Source organism: Calidris pugnax, unplaced genomic scaffold (assembly GCF_001431845.1).
Source record: "Calidris pugnax isolate Ruff unplaced genomic scaffold, ASM143184v1 scaffold211, whole genome shotgun sequence".
In the NCBI taxonomy this organism is placed as follows: domain Eukaryota; kingdom Metazoa; phylum Chordata; class Aves; order Charadriiformes; family Scolopacidae; genus Calidris; species Calidris pugnax.
Window position 1 is genome coordinate 1,281,365 of NW_015091083.1, and position 18,197 is coordinate 1,299,561.

At 48.3% G+C, this 18,197-nt stretch overlaps 1 protein-coding gene across 1 annotated transcript in view; it reads right to left on the minus strand.

Annotated features, from left to right (window-relative positions):
• LOC106897191 (USP6 N-terminal-like protein) overlaps window positions 1–18,197 on the minus strand; it is a 65,667-nt gene that overhangs the window by 7,381 nt on the left and 40,089 nt on the right. The window contains exons 3-10 of the mRNA XM_014957672.1: window positions 16,957–17,030; window positions 16,360–16,445; window positions 15,609–15,648; window positions 14,816–14,896; window positions 7,002–7,109; window positions 2,801–2,910; window positions 1,847–1,895; window positions 258–378 (exon numbers count right to left, since the gene is read on the minus strand). Coding sequence (XP_014813158.1) covers window positions 258–378; window positions 1,847–1,895; window positions 2,801–2,910; window positions 7,002–7,109; window positions 14,816–14,896; window positions 15,609–15,648; window positions 16,360–16,445; window positions 16,957–17,022 — 661 coding nt within the window. The 5' untranslated portion in view covers window positions 17,023–17,030. The remainder of the gene's footprint in view (window positions 1–257; window positions 379–1,846; window positions 1,896–2,800; window positions 2,911–7,001; window positions 7,110–14,815; window positions 14,897–15,608; window positions 15,649–16,359; window positions 16,446–16,956; window positions 17,031–18,197) is intronic.

The window sequence follows — 18,197 nt, forward strand, 5'->3', positions numbered from 1 at the left end:
ACTCCAGAGGGAAGATAGCACCTCTGCGAGAGTGTTAATTACTGAGTGCTAAAGCTCAGTGCCAATAAACCACATTTCTCTCTGATGAACTTGTCTGCCTCCACAAGCAAAGTTCAGCTCCATAGCTGGCTTGCGTCAGCACATAATTAGGCCTTCCCTGCTCTAAGCCAGTACGTGAGGGGAAACGAGGCTCTACCAACAAACCTAAAGAGCCTTCTGTCGTAAGAGGCCCCATCCGCATCCCGCCCCAGCCTTACCGTGCATGGCGTGCCGCTGGTTGGTCAGCAGCTGTGCCAGGGCCCAGAATGCGTCCTCTTCGTTTAAGTACATCAGGAGGATGGCTGCGATCTGGCTCATGCCTTGGCAGTAGCTCACTTCCTGCAAAAGCCAAGAGGAGCACACATGCTGTCACGCTGTCAGACCCCACCGTGATGCTGCAGAAGCAGGCCGGGCTGCCTGTGCTTCCCTCTCTTTCAAGGTCTGTCCCATTTCAAGGTCTTTATCGACTGTGCACAAATTCACAGCTCCCATATGTCTACAGCATCTAGCATGTCACTAACTCACAGAGTGGTATAGATTGAAAGAAACCTTTGATGATCATCTCATCCAACCCCCCTGCCATGGGCAGAGACATCTTTCACTAGATCAGGTTGCTCAAAGTCTCATCCAACCTGACCTTGAACACTTCCAATGATGGGGCATCCACAACTTCTCTGGCAACCTGTTCCAGTGCCTCACCACCCTCATTGTAAAAAATGTCTTCCTTATATCCAATCTAAACCTACCCTCTTTCAGTTTAAAACCATTGCTCCTTGTCCCATCACTACAGGCTCTGGTAAAAAGTCTGTCTTATAAAGCCCCTTTATATATTGAAAGACCACAATAAAGTGTCCCCAGAGCCTTCTGTTCTCCAAGCTGAACATCCCCAACTCTCAGTCTTTCCTCATGGGAGAGGTGTTCCAGCCCTTTGGCCATTTTTGTGACCCTGCTCTGGACCCGCTCTAGCAGGACCTCCAGGAGGAGGTGAGCGGCTTGCAGGCAATGCCACCCACCATGCTGCTCCCCCCACCAGCCCTGCTCAAGCCTGGAGGGTGAGGGACAGAAACCCCAACATAAGAGGTGCCTGCAGCTACTTCAAGGAATAGGGAATGGGATGATAAATAGCATGTGGTTCCGATACTGGTTTGGGTTCCTTCAGCCACATAAGCACTGAAGTAATTAAAGAAAAAAGAAATCTGGTAAGCATTTTTCTGGTATGAGGGAAGGCAGGGTCTTTGTTTCCTTGACTACCCTCTCTGAGCATCTTTTCTGCCTTCTGGAGTAACTGTCCCCTCCTGGAGATGGAGGCAGTAGGTTTAGCTGCTAATTTAGGCTTATTCTGCCTGTGCCCTTCAGCTAAAAATGACTGGTTCGCTATAATAAATCAGTGTTTTCAACAAGGATGCCATTCAGTGTACGACAAGAAGTCAGGAACATGACAGATCTTCGGCCAGGAGGTTAGTCTTGCTGGAAAGACAAAGGGCAATCCCTTGTCTTTGCTGATACTCGCCCAAATAGCATCTGCCAGGTGTCATTTACCGGGTGCAAAATGAACAAGGGAATCAAACAACTGTGCAAAGAGTCTTGTGCTGCCTGTGAGTCTTGCAGCTGTCGGTACAAACCAGCATTAGGACTTAAAACAGGAATAACCACCCCCTAAATGTGGGTGTATGTGTGTATATATATATACACTTACATGTATACACATATATAATTGTATATAAAGCTTTCTAAAAGGCTTTATATAGAGATATAGTTATAAAAAGCACAACAGTATTCCCTTTAACTGGACTAACTTACTACTTACGGTGTTATAAACCGAGTATGCTGACAGGACATGGAAGAGTGCCTGTTGCCTGGAAAGAAAGAAGGATATTAAACCACCTGATCGTGAGGTCTCCAGCTTCTTGTGCCCACCAACGCGTACGCACAGAGAGCAAAGGCTCTGAAAACACCCAGACAAATGGTACTTATGGCTTTTGCAAGGAGCAGGGCTCACAGAACCAGAAAGCACCTTGATGGGCAGGTGGGATGGGACCTCTTTCTTCATGGGGGAGTCAGTCAGCAGTGGCCCCAGCAGAGCAGGGCTGAACCAGCCTGCTCCATCAGCAGGTCTCCCGGAGAGACATGCACGTACCCACACCTGCCAACACACCCGCTCTTCAGGTTTGGAGCAGTGGTGTGTTTTTAATACACTTGCTATCACCCAGGCATCAAGCGTTACACCTCCTGGGGGAAAGCACTGCCACCATTTTCTTAGTAGGCCCCTTTCTCCCTTCCCTCCTTGCTAAAGGAGTTAGATATGCAGTGCATGCTTCCTTGCAGCCAGGTGTGATACATCCAAGCCACTTTGTCAGATCTCCCAAACGCTGTCTGGAGGCCACATACACCCCATCCCACCCAGCTCCCAACAGACCCACTCCAACATCCCAGACATCCCAAACCAAGCCCTCTACAACTGCAACCCTAGTACCCTGGGGGACAAAGCACTGCAACAGAGTGATGCTTGGCTGAAGAACTGGGGCTGAACGTGGTCCAGAGTGGACCTGTTCGACGACAGACTGAGCAGCCCCACATCTGTGGGTGGTCCCATGCGCTAATGGTTTGTGGAGCAAGCAGAGATGGCTTTGCTCTCCTGTGAGCTGCTCTGAGCCAGGGTTCTGGTGGCCACCCTGAGCCATGGAGGGTGCTGTACACCCCATCCCATGCACACCCACCAGCACTGATGCCAGTACAGCCACATGAAGCCTCCCGTACTCACTTCACTCCGTAGCGATCCCGGAACATGATGTGGTTTCGGAAGGTGCGGTTAACGTCCAAATCTATCTGCTTGATTTCCGAAGAAAAGCTCTTTGCTTGTTCTTTCATTTGCTAGAAGGGAGAGGGGCAGACAAGAGGAAGGAGTCAGACACCATCTCAGCCCACACCTCTCTCCACGCAGCGAGCAGGCACACTCCCTACAGCAGGAGTGGCAGCTTGTCGGCTGCACAGAGCTATCACAGAGTGACTTGGTGACACTGGTGTCTTGCAGTGAGCAAAGATCTGCAGCCTGGAGGTGAATCCCCAGCCCCAGGGAGAAGAGGACAAGCCCATCCTCACATGCTACGACAGCAGCAGCTGCCAGTCCAACCTTTGCCCATCTTGCAATGCAGATACCAAGTTTGCAGGATCTAAACCCTTTACAATTAAATTCCACTCTGATTTCTTTTGATTTCTTTGAGGTACATGGCCTGGCTGTCATAAAGCATCGAGATCTCTGATGGTGTTAAAGGAACGAAACACTTCTATAACCAATATGCAGATGTAAGCACCAGGTCCCCAAGCTTTTCAGAGGCTTAGTCATAACGAAGTCCAAACTGTGACAACAGACTCTATGAAGCGATCCCCATCTACTACTTCCACTGCAGAAGAGGTTTAAGGAGTTTTCACTAGAAAAGCAGTTCTGGGGTATTCACTGGGACTGCTGGAAAAGTGGCAGAGCCCAGAACAGAAGCTAAACTCAAAACCACGAATCCCCGTGTTCCTCTCATGCTGGCTAATCATTTAAGGAGCATCACACAGCCAAAGGAAGGAAATTCAAACCAAATCTAAGCCCACCTCAACCAATTGCACCCTCAGAGTCCCAAGCTCGATGTTCCTTGGACAAATCCCACTGCAGTTCTATTTGTAAGCCATCGTTTAGCCCTGTGTGCGCAGGCAAAGACCATTATGCTATAGCCAAGCATCTCATCTCACAGCCCTTAGATACTACCAGTGATCATGCAATTGCCCTCCTTTACTATCTCCAGGCCTAATTGCATTAATAAAATACATTTTGTGGCTGTCTTCAGGCAGCCTGAGATTCACTGGCAGGTTAGGGGCAGTGGAGATGAGCAGCAAACCCAGCTTGTCGAGCCCAGTGTCAGGACCCCTCTTCGCTCACCACAGGAGACAGAAAATAGCACATCTGCACAGATACTTAATCATCTGCTCCAGCAGCTGCCATCCTACAAATGCTTGTCAGCCTGATGCAAGGTGCCTCCAGGCTGCTGTTGACCTCCTGAGGTGGCCACATCAGCTCTGGGGAACATCAAAAGGTCATTAGCACTCAAATGTGTCCTGCACAGTGAACACTTAAGGCAGGCACAGCATCTTGGGAATATTAATTCCAACCTCAAAAGCAGCTGTATGGAGAAGCAACACTGCAGGGGCTATTTTGAATTATTGCCTGCACAAGACAAGGGAGGATAAAAGTGACAATGGAATGAAGATCTGATGAACAACATCATTTTCCTGCTGCAAATTCTGTGCTCTTTGCATCCTATAGCTCTGTGCCCTCTATAAAGCTGGCAGACTACCTGAGACAAGATGACTATTCATATGCACTGAGTCACTTCAGTTCAAATTTCCCTGCTAAAGTCCCTCTTATTTTCCCTACTAGGACAACACAGAAACCTCCCAAAGACTATAAAAACCCCTACTTTGGGTGGGGTTTTAAATCACTGCACCTGAAAAACAGGTAGGTTGCACAGCACTTTGTCACCTCCATGCACCCAGGAGGCTTTATTAACTCTGTATATGGTAAACAAGAAGCGCGGAATGAGTTGTTCTCCTTTTTTCCCTTGTTTAAATAACCTGGGGACTTCACAGATGCTCCTCCGAGCTCATTAGCACCACGAGACCTGCAAGCCTGTGGCAGAGCAGAGGCTGAGAAGCTGGAGGTCCCATCCCAGAGACCTTTTACAAAGCAGCATGTAAAAGCCAGGATGCCTCTGCTCTGCCCCATGACCATCACGTTTCTCCTGCTGCCTTCTTGGCATTCCTCAAGCCCTCTTGGTTATGACTATAAAATCCCAGCTAGGCAGAGCATCACACCCAAGTTGAAACCAAGTGTGGCACGTTCCATGGTAGCCTCTGGGCTCCTGCAGCATCAGGGACAACTGAGCTGCCACAGCCTTGAGGAAGACTTGGAGACTCACACGGAGAGGACTTGGAGGACAGCTGGGATAAGACAAAGCACTTCAGAAGCAACTGTGCCAGGCTTTTTAATTGCATCGCTCTAGAGGCAACATGGACACAGGGAGCAAGGTATCCTGCTTGGCTGGAAAAGTAGCTCCTCCATCAGCCCGGGTGCAGGGGACAACTTCTCTACAGAGGGAGCAGAGGGTATAAAAAAAAGATAAATCACCTGGCACATGCTAGGCGGCACGCTCAAAACGCAAGGCACATGCAAAAGCCAGGCTTTTGTGCCATGGTTCATGCCCCAAGGAGAAATGAGGTGGCCTTGGACCCAGCCCCTCCAGGACACAGGGCTGAAGCTTGGTCCCTTCTTGAAAGCAAAACCCCTCACATCCAGGAGCTGCAGGGAGCCTCTTCCAGAGGAATTAGAGGAGAGCTAATTACTGGCAGCAGGTGGCAGCAAAGAAGAGGAGGATTAAAATGAGTTTGTAGGGGGTTTGCATCCAGCAAAGCCTATTAGCCCTGAAGCTCCTGTTTATCACAGACCCCTCTGGAGCACAGATAAACTCCTTGGGACTTTCATTTGTTTGGATTGCTTCCCTGCCCGCACAGCACAGCTTCGAGGGAGGGAGCGTGATAAGAATCTGCGTGCTGGGAGAGTTATCTCTGCTTATTGCCGTGAGCCCAGCCTGCCTTCCCCAAGCCCCTGCACGTGACTCCATCCCAGTACCATCTCACTATTAACATCTACGCTTGACTAACTATAATGAGCATTAGCATCATCCTGCTTAATAGGCAGGGATTCTTAGAAACACCTGCTGGAAGCAGCACTCAGCCTCCCGCCTCCGAAATATAACTGTCTCCACAACACCCCGATCCTCGCTCGGGTATGCGATGCAAGCTAAATCATAACACAAGTTTGGAAAATAAGTTAATTATCAACCAAGGGCTTCCACACACTGCCTATGGAAAAAGGCTGTGTAAAGGAGCTGAGATGCCTGAAATAAAAATAACAAAATACAGAAAGCCCTGTCACTTGGGTTCTTGTTTAATGCATGCTACAGAAATGTCTTATTTTACACCCAGGAATCCAATCCTGCAGCATGCATCTGGGAGGAAGCAATGCAAGGCAGGCTTTTCTCCTATCTGCAGAGAAAATAAGTGATTTTTAATAGAAAAAAAATATTTTTATTTGATTTTTAATAGAAACTTTAAAGACAGTTATAAAAAGATTGAAGACGGAAGATGAAAGAAGCCACTTCAATCCAAGCTCTTCAAACCTTGCCACTCAACTTCCAGCTGCACATCTAAGTTGTAAGCCAGGACCTCATGCTCAGAAATCCTCCACAAACTTGCAAAAACTGCCTTCACTCTGCCTTAATTGGGTTTCTTGACTAATGATACCTTGTTGGCTGGTTTAAGGCTTCTGACCTTGCTGCACATTTCAAAACAGCCAGAGTGAAATTTTCAAGCTTGGGGTATCCCTAACCCAGCCCCTACTCGCTTCAGGGTACTCCTGGCTTCTCTGCATCACTCCAGGGAGCTCAGGGAGCTGTGAGCAGTACCTCTGCTAAGCTTCCCCTCCCTCTTCCCTGCATTTTTCCCTAAGGAAAGCATCTTTGCTCACGGCTTCCAGCAGAATAAATGGAAGCAGCACGTTAGGGAAAGCAGCTGGCTAACATGCTATAGAGTTTATCCCCTTTACATTTTCAGTCCTCACTAATTTTCAGCCTTTCCTTCTCCGAGGCTGCAGCAATTCACGGACAGGACTGGCCCCACCAGCAGTGCATGTCATAGGGCACTTGGCATGCTGCTACCCTGAGAGGGAGGATGCAAGGATTGGGTTGTGCCTCCCGCCCCTTAAGGGATCCCCATAGGAATCCCCATTTCCCCCCTGCCCGTGTGGATGGAGATGGAGACACCTGCATCTGTCACAGGTCTGACCTGCTCCAACCAGTGAAGCCCCACCAAACCTGCTTCCCCACCACCTTGCTTCCGTTGTCTTCCCCAGGAAGAGCCCATACCTCATATTTTCCTTCGTTCTCCGTTTTCATCTTTTCGACGTCCAGCAGAAGCGACCAGACCTGGCCTCGCACCTGAAGCGGGATCCCTTTGTACACTCGCCGGCACATCTGCGGGGAGGGAAACACATGCAGGGTTAGCTGGTCCTGATGGCGTCAGAGGAGATTTGCTCCATAGTTTGCTGCTGTGGACCACCAGCCAGCTGAGCGGACACTTCCTCTGCCTGTGCTGGTGCAGAGAGGGCATCTCCAATCTGATGGATGAGCTGAGCACCTGCTTTCTGAGAGGTCACATTCTGTGCACACCAGCCTGCCCTTGGACTCCTCTCCAATGACCAGAAGCAGCACCCTTGGCTTTGATGCTCTTGATCTGACCTGGCATGGCTGTTCTCACCTGGATCCTCAGGGACTGGGAGAAAAATACAATTCCCCTTGGAGAGGAAAGCCCTTACCATGAGAGCCACAGGGACGTGTCCACAGCAGCTCTCATGGCTTGACAAACAGCAAAGGAGACTGTGGACTACACCAGGGGCCCTCCCCTGAACGTGCAGGGTACCTCTCAAGCAAGGAGAGGGATTGGGGACAAACATGCATGTGTCCCTCCTCCTGTCTGTATGCTCATCTCACAGATGATGCTTCTCTTTTTTCTTGTCACAAAGCCCTCTCTTTCTAAAGAGACCATTAAATTTCAATGGAAAACAGAAGAAAGAGTTTTTGTTCTATCCCTGGCTTCTCCCATTGAAAGAAAAAGCTTCATAAAAAAAGAAAAAAGCCTCATTTCTGAATATTTTCCACCCTTTCATTCATCCCACCTGTGAAACGCCTTGCACTACAAAGCCAACCATGGCCCTCCTAGACAAGATGTGTGTTAGAAAACTGTTCCACCACATAAGGTAAATATTTCAATATTTCTGCTGACACATAAAGTGTCAGTGAAATGTATCTTCATCCTGTAAATGTAATGGTCATTCAACATTTAAAACCCCATCCTCAGCTCTGCCAAATGCTTACTCTGCCCCAGGTGTTGCTTAGCACCAACTTTGAAGGTCCAATGCATAGCCAGAATCACACCCTATGGAAATCCTTCACAAGATCCTGCTCTCCCCCTCTCTGTAGGCACCAAATAAGAATTGCCCCGTAAAAATAATCTCACTACCAAGACATACCCATGGAAGGCCACCATCCGATTCAACAGCATCTTGCATTATAAGTGGGACATCACTTGGATCACAACAATCCCAGGCAACACAACAGGCTTGGGGAAGAGTGGCTGGAAAGCCGCCTGGTGGAAAAGGACCTGGAGGTGTCTGTCAACAGCTGGGTGAACGTGAGCCGGCAGTGTGCCCAGGTGGCCAAGAATGCCAACAGCATCCTGGACTGTATCAAAAATAGTGTGGTCAGTAGGACTAGGGAAGTACTCGGCACTGGTGAGGCTGCACCTTGAATACTGTGTTCAATTTTGGGCCCCTCACTACAAGAAGGACTTTGAGGTGCTGAAGTGTGTCCAAAGAAGAACAACAAAGCTGGTGAGGGGTCTGGATCACAAGTCTTACGAGGAGCAGCTGATTGAACTGGGATTGTTTAGCTTGGAGAAAAGGAGGCTGAGGGGAGACCTTATTGCTGTCTATAACTACCTGAAAGGAGGGTGTAGAGAGGTGGGAGTCAGTCTCTTCTCCCAAGTAACAGGACAAGAGGAAATGGCCTCAAGCTGGACCAGGTGAGGTTTAGATTGGATATTAGGAAAAAATTATTCACTGAAGGGGTTACCAAGCATTGGAACAGGCTGCCCAGGGAAGTGGCTGAGTCATCATTCCTGGGGGTATTTAAAAGACGCGTAGATGTAGTACTGAGGGACACGGTTTAGTAGTGATCTGGCAGTGCTAGGTTAACGGTTGGATTTAAATATGAAATGATCTTAAAATGATCTTAAATATCACTTCCAACCATAATGATTCTATGATCACTAATTTACTGTCTGCACACCCAGGGGAGCCACTCCTGCTCATCCAAGTTCACATGTGGAGGTGTTTTGGGAGGACAGCAAACCTCCACACCATGCTGGACATCTTCATCCCCATGGTTGAAACACCACGGAGATGAACAAGAGATTCCCACTCCCCAAGAGTCATCAAGTCAGGACGAAAATGGTAGCTGAAGTGCTACTGGTGAGATGCCCACAAAAGCCTTGGTCCCAAAAAGCACTGATGACTTCATCAAGCAAAAGTGGAGACAGGATCAAGAAACTGGAGTATGTATGAATTCAGATAAAATCACCAATTCAGAAAAAAAATATTTATTTCCAACGGATTAGGAGAGACTGACTGACAGCTGCTGAGGTAGAAGATGATGCTCAGATACGTGGGAAGAAAGTAATTTTGTTGTGAATTCCCAGAGCTGGTATTGTCATACTTTAATGAGTGCAGCCCTCCCTGGCATATAGTAAATGTCTCTAATGATTTTCTCCACATGAGAGCACAGCAGGAACAGGGGAGTTACAAAACATGCTGAGATGGGACTGAACTGAAATTCCTCTCTGTTATTTATCCGAGGGCTTTCCTCCTCCCACCGCCTCCAGACATGAAAGTGATAAAACCTCAGAGCTGTGAGTCACACAGAGGAAAAATGAGCAATTTTCCTTCGTCGTGAAACTTGAAGGAAAACAGGGAAGTTATGATTAAAAGCAGCATTAATGCTGGGATGAACTGACAGAGGGAAGGCAGCAGGTGATGGCAACTCCTGCTCCATGTGAGAAGAAGAAACAACCCTCAAGGTCACCATCTTCTGTCTCTTACAATCCACTCAGCCCTCACAGATGGGCAGAGAGCACCTAGACCATTCCCAATGCAAACTGATAGACAGACCAACGCATGGCAGGAAGAACGGACATCCTCCTGTTTCACAAATGAAGATGCTGGTGCTCAAAGCAAAAGCTCAAAGTGCTGTGTAGAAAGGTAGTGTAGAAAGCCAAGGACTGAACCTAAAGTGTTTAAAACTTGCTCCAGGTTTTGCCATAGCATCATGTTCCCTGTCTCGGTTTTAACATAAAAAGCTCACAGCACAGAAGCCATTGTCACCCCATCCCCATCTCTCCACTCTCCATGTACTTTCTTTCCAGTGATGATGGCATGGGGAAGATTATAGAAGTACAGACCCGAGCTTCATCTTCCTGCATCAGAGATCTCCTCTGAGAAGTACCCAACCAAGTGCTCCAGGTCTTTAGATAGTCGGGTGGAGTCACTGCATTTAGACACAGGACATCTTTTTGCAGTAGTTAAGACACTGAAGTTAAGGGTTTGGGAGGGGTGGATTGGTTTTTTAAAGCACAATATACACATTTCAGCCCACTTTCACATTTTGGAGCCTGTCACTGTTAGCTTCTCAGCGATGCGTATGGTCCACCAGGAAGAGACTGCAGGACTAATACCCCAATTTTGGGTATGCATGGCAACTTCACTTTCAAGCCTCTCTGGATATCCACCATACGTCTCCAACACCCTGAAGTGGGATACAATCCTCCTTCCTCTGCTCCTCTAGGCCTCAAAGAGTGACCCTTCCAGAGAGGACGGACTTCCTCCACCAGTGATGTTCTGGGGTAGCTGAGCTGTGAAAATCTTCACCTGTAGTGGTGTATGAAGTCTCCACTACCACCACCACCATAACCACTACCACCCTGGAGAAGAGGACTTCTTTTTTTGTACCATGAAGCAGGCTGATTGATGATGTGGCCATGTAAGACACTTGGCAGCCTGGACTTCGCTGCGCATGGTTCTCTTTCTGTATGGATAATGGTTGCTCCCAACTCAGCTGTTGTCCCTGCAGCTGGAGCCCTGGCTATGCTGAATGGGGACCAGCAGGTCTGCGGGGGCTTTGGCAGCAAAGGAGGGGCAAATTTAAATCCTAAGGCTGATGTGTCGTGGGTGGGCATTTACATTTATTACCAGGGCAACCTTTAGGGGAGAGGAAAATGCCACCCGCCCTTCCAAAATGGCAAAAACCAGCAGCAGTTCCCAGGCACAACCCCCTTTCTTTCCCATGGCATTCGTGGGCAGGAGATCTGACTTCAGCCGACCCTGACATGACAAACGTCTGCTGGCTCTCCCCAGCGTTAGCAGATCATTTGCTCCTGGGGGTCCGTGTCAGTCCACACAGAGCCCCGATTCATCCTAAACCGCTTTGCTGGCATGCACTGGATTAAGCGCCCTGCGCTCCCGTGACCTTAGCAGAGACAAGGCTACCCCCGTGCACAAAGACAGGCTTTGCCTAAAAAACAGACATCTCTTGCCGAAGACATCCCTCTCTAAAGGTCCCGTCCCACACAGCCAGCAACAAGCAGCAGCTTGCAAATGATGCAGAGGTCACATCCTCTTCCTAAGACTGATAATTCTGGCTGAAATCCACTTGTTGCAGGGCTATGATGAATAAATTATCCTGCTACTGGAGCACACACAGCACAGCCTCTTTTTTCTCTGCAAAACTGTGCTTGCCTTAACTGTGTATACTCTTACACGGCAGAGTCAGGTTGGGATTTAAATTCGGGTTTAAAACAGCAGTGAGGAAGACACAGACCACCTGAGCCTCCCTGTGCTGAACCCTGAATTACAGAATGCAGCACTCTTCTGCAGGTTGGACATACCTTAGCTCTGCAAAGCAGTGTGGTCCTTGCATGGACTCCTTTACTTCTGTGCCCTCTCCCTTTGTGGAAGTACAGCCAGGAAAAGGCAGCACTGCATCAGTCTAATCCCTTCAATGCAAAGAATTGTGCTGGTGTTGCTTTTTGTTGATGATGCTACTGAAATTAAATCAGATCACTATGAAGCATGTCTAGAACAGATATGGAGACAGATCTGATGTGGTGATGAGCTCAAGGAACCCCAAGGCATTACTTTAATTAAGATAATGCTATTTGTTGCTTATCCTGAAACAGGTTGTGCCAGGAATGATTGTAGTCATCGCTGGGCCATGCTGGGCTAGAGACTGCAAGAGTCTCTCCCCTTGAGGGTTTTTTTCAGCCTCATTTCCCATGACCTGTGACAGCCACAACACCCAGACTGCAGCCCGCAGCAGGCAGGAATGCACACTGGCACAGGTGGGGAAACAGAAAGCAAACCCTGCTGCTCTCTGGTGATGGCTCATGCTGAGGGTCTGAAAAAAGCTGTTTTCTCGCCCTCTGACGGGTGGTTGCTTTAGAGCCCAGACAGGTACACAACTGCTGTCCTCCTGCTGACGTTTCACAACATAGAAGCTGAGACAACAACCTAAGCCCCAATCAGCTACTAAGATCCTGCAAAACATGACAGCCTGCTTCATAAGCCAAGAGTCCCTCCTTCAAGCACTCAACACATTCAGCTGTCTGCCAGCTCCAGAACATGAACTAGGACTCAAAAGGTTGGCCCTGCAGTCCAGAAAGTCTCAGCCTGGAAAATAAGATGGGTTTCTACATCACTCATGCAGAGTCAAAGTCAGGGCAGCTTCCCTGTGAAACTGCCTGGGGTTCCTGCAACAAGATATTATTTTTTTCCCCCTCTAATAAAGCACAGTCTGTCAAAATGAACATCAAAGGGAAGGCTGCTGTCTTCAGCGAGAGGTTTTTTTCAAAGATGACATCCTAGTCTTTATAAAAATAACACAGAGCTGTTGTCTTGTGACACTTGGGCTTCCATCACGTCAGCGAAGTGCCGAAAACAAACCTGAAGGAAATGTGCAATGCAGATGTGACAGCCTGAGTGCTCAGAGAGGGAACAAAACCAACCCACTCTGCTTTAGAAAAATCAGATCAAGGGCTTGCCACATTTACTTTAGCTAGAAAAAAACCATAACCATCTGAAGGGCATGACTGTGATCCCAGCATAAGGTCCCTGAAACGCAACATCTGAGCTACATCCAGCCATGGCAACAGGAATCCCAGAGCAGCTTCCACGCTTCTGACACAAGAGCATGGGGCTGCACACCCAGGTGAAGGACACAACCTAATTTTATTATTTTTTTTAAAGCACTTTTTTTGTGCCTCTCAGGGTCTTTGCACTTGATGCTCTGTGGCTGCTCCGAGGCACAGACCTTCCTGCCTGCACTTGCCCTGGCGCAGGGCAGCGGGGTGTTAGGCTGGATGGGACTGAAACCAAAGCTCCTTTCTACTCCCCAGGGTCACCAGACTGCTCTGTCCCTGCTTGAGGCCAAGAGCTACTTCTCTGTTTGCTGGGAGGGGGGATGGCCACTTCCAGTCCCCCAGCACAGGGACAATGCCATGTCTGTGCCCAAGAGTCATCAGCCCTTTACGGGTTGTTATAAATAACATCATTTATTCCATTACAAGAGCTCTGTGATTTTCTGACCCAAAGACGCTCAAAACCCACTTGCTGGTCTAGCCCCTTACCATCCAGCAGACCTGAGCAACGTTGGCTGCAACGAGCTTAACACACCTGCTAATTATCAGGGTAAATCAAAAAGACTAATGGCAATTGCTACTGCTGCACACACCTCTCACCTGGGATCCCATCTGTCCCCACCAGCTGACCCAGGGAAGCCAAGGCATGCTAAAAACACTCATTACCCATCCCAAACATCATCCAGGACCTGAAGGAATTCCCTGTGCTCTGCTGGAATTTTGCACTTTACTCATAAGGCCACTAACCAATTAGTGCTAACTTCTAATTAGAAAAACCAAAGCCACAAGAGAGCCTCCGTTTTTGCCCGTGGAGCATCACTGATGAACAAAATAATTAGAACTACCCTGAAGTGAAAAGGAGGAGCATAAAAACCCACACCCTTCTCCACCCTGTCCCTGCTGTCATGAAGATAAGATTTTGTTGTTTGGTTTTTTTTAAAAAAGGGCGAAACTACAGCTGATCTTTGGCTGGGTGAACCTAACATCACTCTGGATGGCCAGGTGAGGGGGATGATCTCCTCTATGTCCTTCCCTGCAGCTATCCTCTGTACAACCTTTTAACCAAGCTCAGTTTTCTCCTGAGGACTCTCAGCAGGAGCTAGAAGCAATACAGCCAAACACCCTGCTCCTCCTGCCAAAGAAGGCAGCTGCAAGGCCGGGGCGACAGGGTGCACTGGGCTTCAGCTGTCTCCTGCACAGCATCGTAAGCAGAGCAGGTCAGGCGTGATACTCCCCCCATGACCCATAAAGGGTCCTGTCATCAGGTTCAAGTGTTTTTTGTTTCAAGAGGTTTGTAATAGAAACATATTATAAATATCATTTATTAAAAACAACTCAGTTTTGCAGTGACATTTGGTGCAGAGTTTATTTTGAACACCAAATCCGAGACACAAGGTTGGTGTCTCCATCCTTGATTTCCACAGGTGGGAGCACACAACCTAATACCTAAGGGGCTTCTCACGGGCACAGCTAGAAGCAAAATTCACGATCTATGTGATGTTGTAGACAAATAATTCTCCCTCTAGGAAGAATTACAAGGAACATCAGCTGGACTGTATCAGTCACATCTCCCATGCCATTCCCAGGTGGTGGAATCACAGACACAACCTGCAGCATGCACCACCCCCTGCTCTCAGAGCAGGGACCCAGCTGGGCACAAGAACATCCCTGCTGTGTTCCTCCTTGCACAGAGAAGCAGAAGTGCAAACACACCAGCAGCACTTAAGAAACAGTTTTTAAAACTATGCTAGTCAGAACAGGACTTTTCCCTAGCAATTTCAAGGAAAGATTTAAAATATTAAAATCTAACAGATAGAATTAGGCAATATTTTCTGGTGATCTCTAGTTTCTCTACCAACTTTTTGAAAGCCTGACCCATTGGAAGGATGCACCATTCCCGTCCCTCCGGACACATGCTCTTTTTTTTCCTCCTTACCTTGTCACTGTTTCTGTATTTGCCCCATTTCTTCAGCATCTTTAGCCACTTGTCCACACGTTCAATTTCCTGCTGTTTTTGCTGATGCAAGAAGACAAGACAAATTAAAAAAAAAAAAAAGTCCGAAGAGACCTCCTGAAAACACAAAACTTCGTTCTCTTTAGGTTTAAACTTCCATGAAAAGACTTTGCATCAGGGATTGGAATAATCCACAGGTGCTTATGGGCACCAGTAATTTCAACCCATGGTAATTAAAGCAGCATTAGTACAAATGAGACACACAAGCTTAACATAGAGAAAGCACTTCCAAGAGGAGTATTCCTTGACAACAAAAATCTTTGCATGTTTAGCTAGCCTCAAATAATATAATTGTCTCAGATTGGCAGAAATGAGACGCTATTTAGTCCCTGTTAGCAGGATCCTAACAGAGGACAAGCTCCCAGCACAGGGGAGATGATGGTTACCTACAACCTCCACCACTCTCCCCAACATGTGCAATCCGCTTTTCAAGCCACAGCCGCTGAGCACTGTGCCAAAGCAGAGAGAAAAGCCCAAAATTGCTTTAAAAAGTGCAATTTCAGTGCAGGAGGGGAGGTGCCTGACCCAGCAAAATAAAAGCTCCAACAGCTCTGCATCACCCAGAGTTCCCACCTCTGCATGAGCAGCAGTGACCAGCGGGTGCTGGCTGCTTGCTTTGCTCTCACTTGCGTATTCATTTCCTCAAAAACCGTCCCCTCCCCAGCCCGTGTGGTGAGGATCTGATACCCATGACAACAGAGTTGGCAGCTCTCACCTTCTCCTCCAAGGCCGTGCGGGTCGGCAGCTCCTGCTCACTGAAAAGCAAGGGGTCACCAATTACTTTATAGGCAAGAGAGGATGTGGAGGAGCTTGGGGTGCTGCAGCTCCGGGACCAGCTCAGGCACCTGAGAAGATACGCTCAGGGGCTTTGTGCCTTTCCTACAGCTGTCCCCGACAAGGAAGATGCAGAGGAAGCACCAGCCAAAAGCCCACTACCCTACAGGAGCTACTGGGGGTAATGTAGCACTGGACATTGGACATAGCTGGAAATTGTGGGGATAAAGCTCCTCTTCAATACATACGTTAAAAGGCAATTAAAAGGCAGCAGGAGGGGGAAATCTCTGGACAGCAATTGCTTCAAACCCCTCTTGTGCATACACCACGTACTATTATAAATACTTGTTCAGATTTTGAATAAAAATACTTCTTTTAAGCATTCTCCCCAGGCACAGGGTGTGCGTCTAATTCATCTGTGCCTTGTTTAGGATGCGTATTTCACTGTGGGCCCCCACGGAGGCAGTGGCACCAGCCTGCACCTTATGATGGGAAGCCATTTCTGAGCCTTGCCTTGCAGCAGATCAAAGCATCAGAGGGTATGAACACATGTGGTTGATGGAGGAAGTAAATATAGTCTCCTCCTGCGTTTGGGATTGATCAAGCCAAGTCACAGAGCAGCTTATCGATGCTGGGTCTGCCACGCACAGACACACAGGTCAGAGAGGAAAGGAGAGGGCAGAAGGACTTACTGCAGGAATCCAAACCGGTCTGTAACTTTATACAGCGTGAAATTGGCATCTTCCCATGGGTCAATCTGAGCTCCTTCCTGCCTGCCCTGAAAGCAGAAAGGACGCCAGTGAGCCGGCATCAGCACCGGGAATGCCCCAGTGCCAGCATCCCGCATCCTTCCCTCCCCGCATGCTAGAAGGCACAGAGCTAGGAAACCACACCTTGCTCTAAAGAGACAAATACAGCGCAGGCAAGAGAAAGAAAAGCACAAGTTCATTCTATCCAGCATCCCTGGTGTGACTCTGCTACAGGCTGGGAAGGGCCGTATGTCAGAGAAACCAGTGCTGTTGGGCACATGCCATCCTGGTGTTAAGGGAGCACTGCAGCTCTAGTATCTGTGCTGAGCACACATGAGATAGATGAGAAACTCTGGGGCTGTGGTGAGAGGGGATGCACAGGCAGAAGCAGGTAGGGAGAGCCAGCATGAAGCCTGATGGCATAAGGGTTACTGGGGTGATACCTGGCAGAGAGGCAAAAGCTCTTATTCAAACCATTCCTAGTTAACTAAATAGCTTCAGCCTTAGCCAGCATGTCAGGGAGAAACACGAGGTTGGTACCTTCTCATACTTGGCAACGATCTCCGCTTTTTCCTGGGCTATTAAAGACTCTATATCCTTCTTCATGTCAGAAGCTGTAAGGCAAAAAATAAAAGACAGAGGGAAAGGGAGATAAGTAAATGCGTACACAGCATGAAAAATATTTTAGGAAACTGCTAATAGAAAAAACCTTTGCTGACAACTTTAGCTTCCAGTCATATCCCCTAGCTAAAATTAGGCTCATATTGAAAAGCCACTGTACAAAGTGTGCATGGAGCTTGCCTGCACACAGCAGGACTGCCAGCTCCCCGCTCTCTGCACAGGGCCACAACTGAATTTGAGCAAGGGAGAGTCTTGTCTGCTGGAAGACAAGACATCATGCCTTTGTTCTTAGGCACACACGTGCCTGTAGGAAAGACATGGTGTTTTTAAATTGAGACGGGCACAGCAGCCACAAAGCCCTTGCATTGCACAGGTCACGTGCCAGCTGGGAGCTGCACAGCGTAACGTTCATGTGGATGACAGCGCCATGAGATGCTCTGTTGGAGCATCCAAAGGCAGATTTAACATCAAAGGAGAAACTAAAAGAAGTTTTTGCCTACTGAAGTGTGCATGCAACAAGTAAATTAGATAATTACCTTCTATACACACCCCCAAAAGGAAAACAACACAGCAGCAAGGTGACTGTAGAGTCCCTATCTACTCTGAGATGGACCAGTCTTGGTCTAAACAAGACCCAGTCTGGCTACCTGAGGTCTGTGCCCACTGCTCTGCTTCATCGCATACACACACATACGAGCAAGGTAACTTCCCAAGTCAAACATGACTTGAGTGTTGGCTTGTACAAGCTCAAAGGAGCATCCTCCCTGTCAAGCCATAACTAGTTTCTCACTGTTCACCAAAAGAAAAGGTTGTTCTAACACACTTAGGAAAAAACATGAGCAGATAAAATCCCCAGGGAACCACAGTCTCCAGGGGTGGCTGCAAAGAAGAGGGCAGAGGGCAGGTCTACCAAGTCCTCCTCCTCTGAAACTCTATGGAACTGTGACCAGCCCAACTCAGACAGCACAATGGCTATGGTAGCACCTAAAGCCAGGCTACCACAAGCCACATCACCCATACCTTCGGGCTACAGGAGCAATGGTGCTGCAGTGCAGTCCTGGCTGCAGCAGTCCCTGGGCATGGAGGATGGCAGTAGGGACAGGCAGCCAACAGGGATGGCCTCATCTTGAGTCCACTGACCACATTCCCAAGTGCTCTGT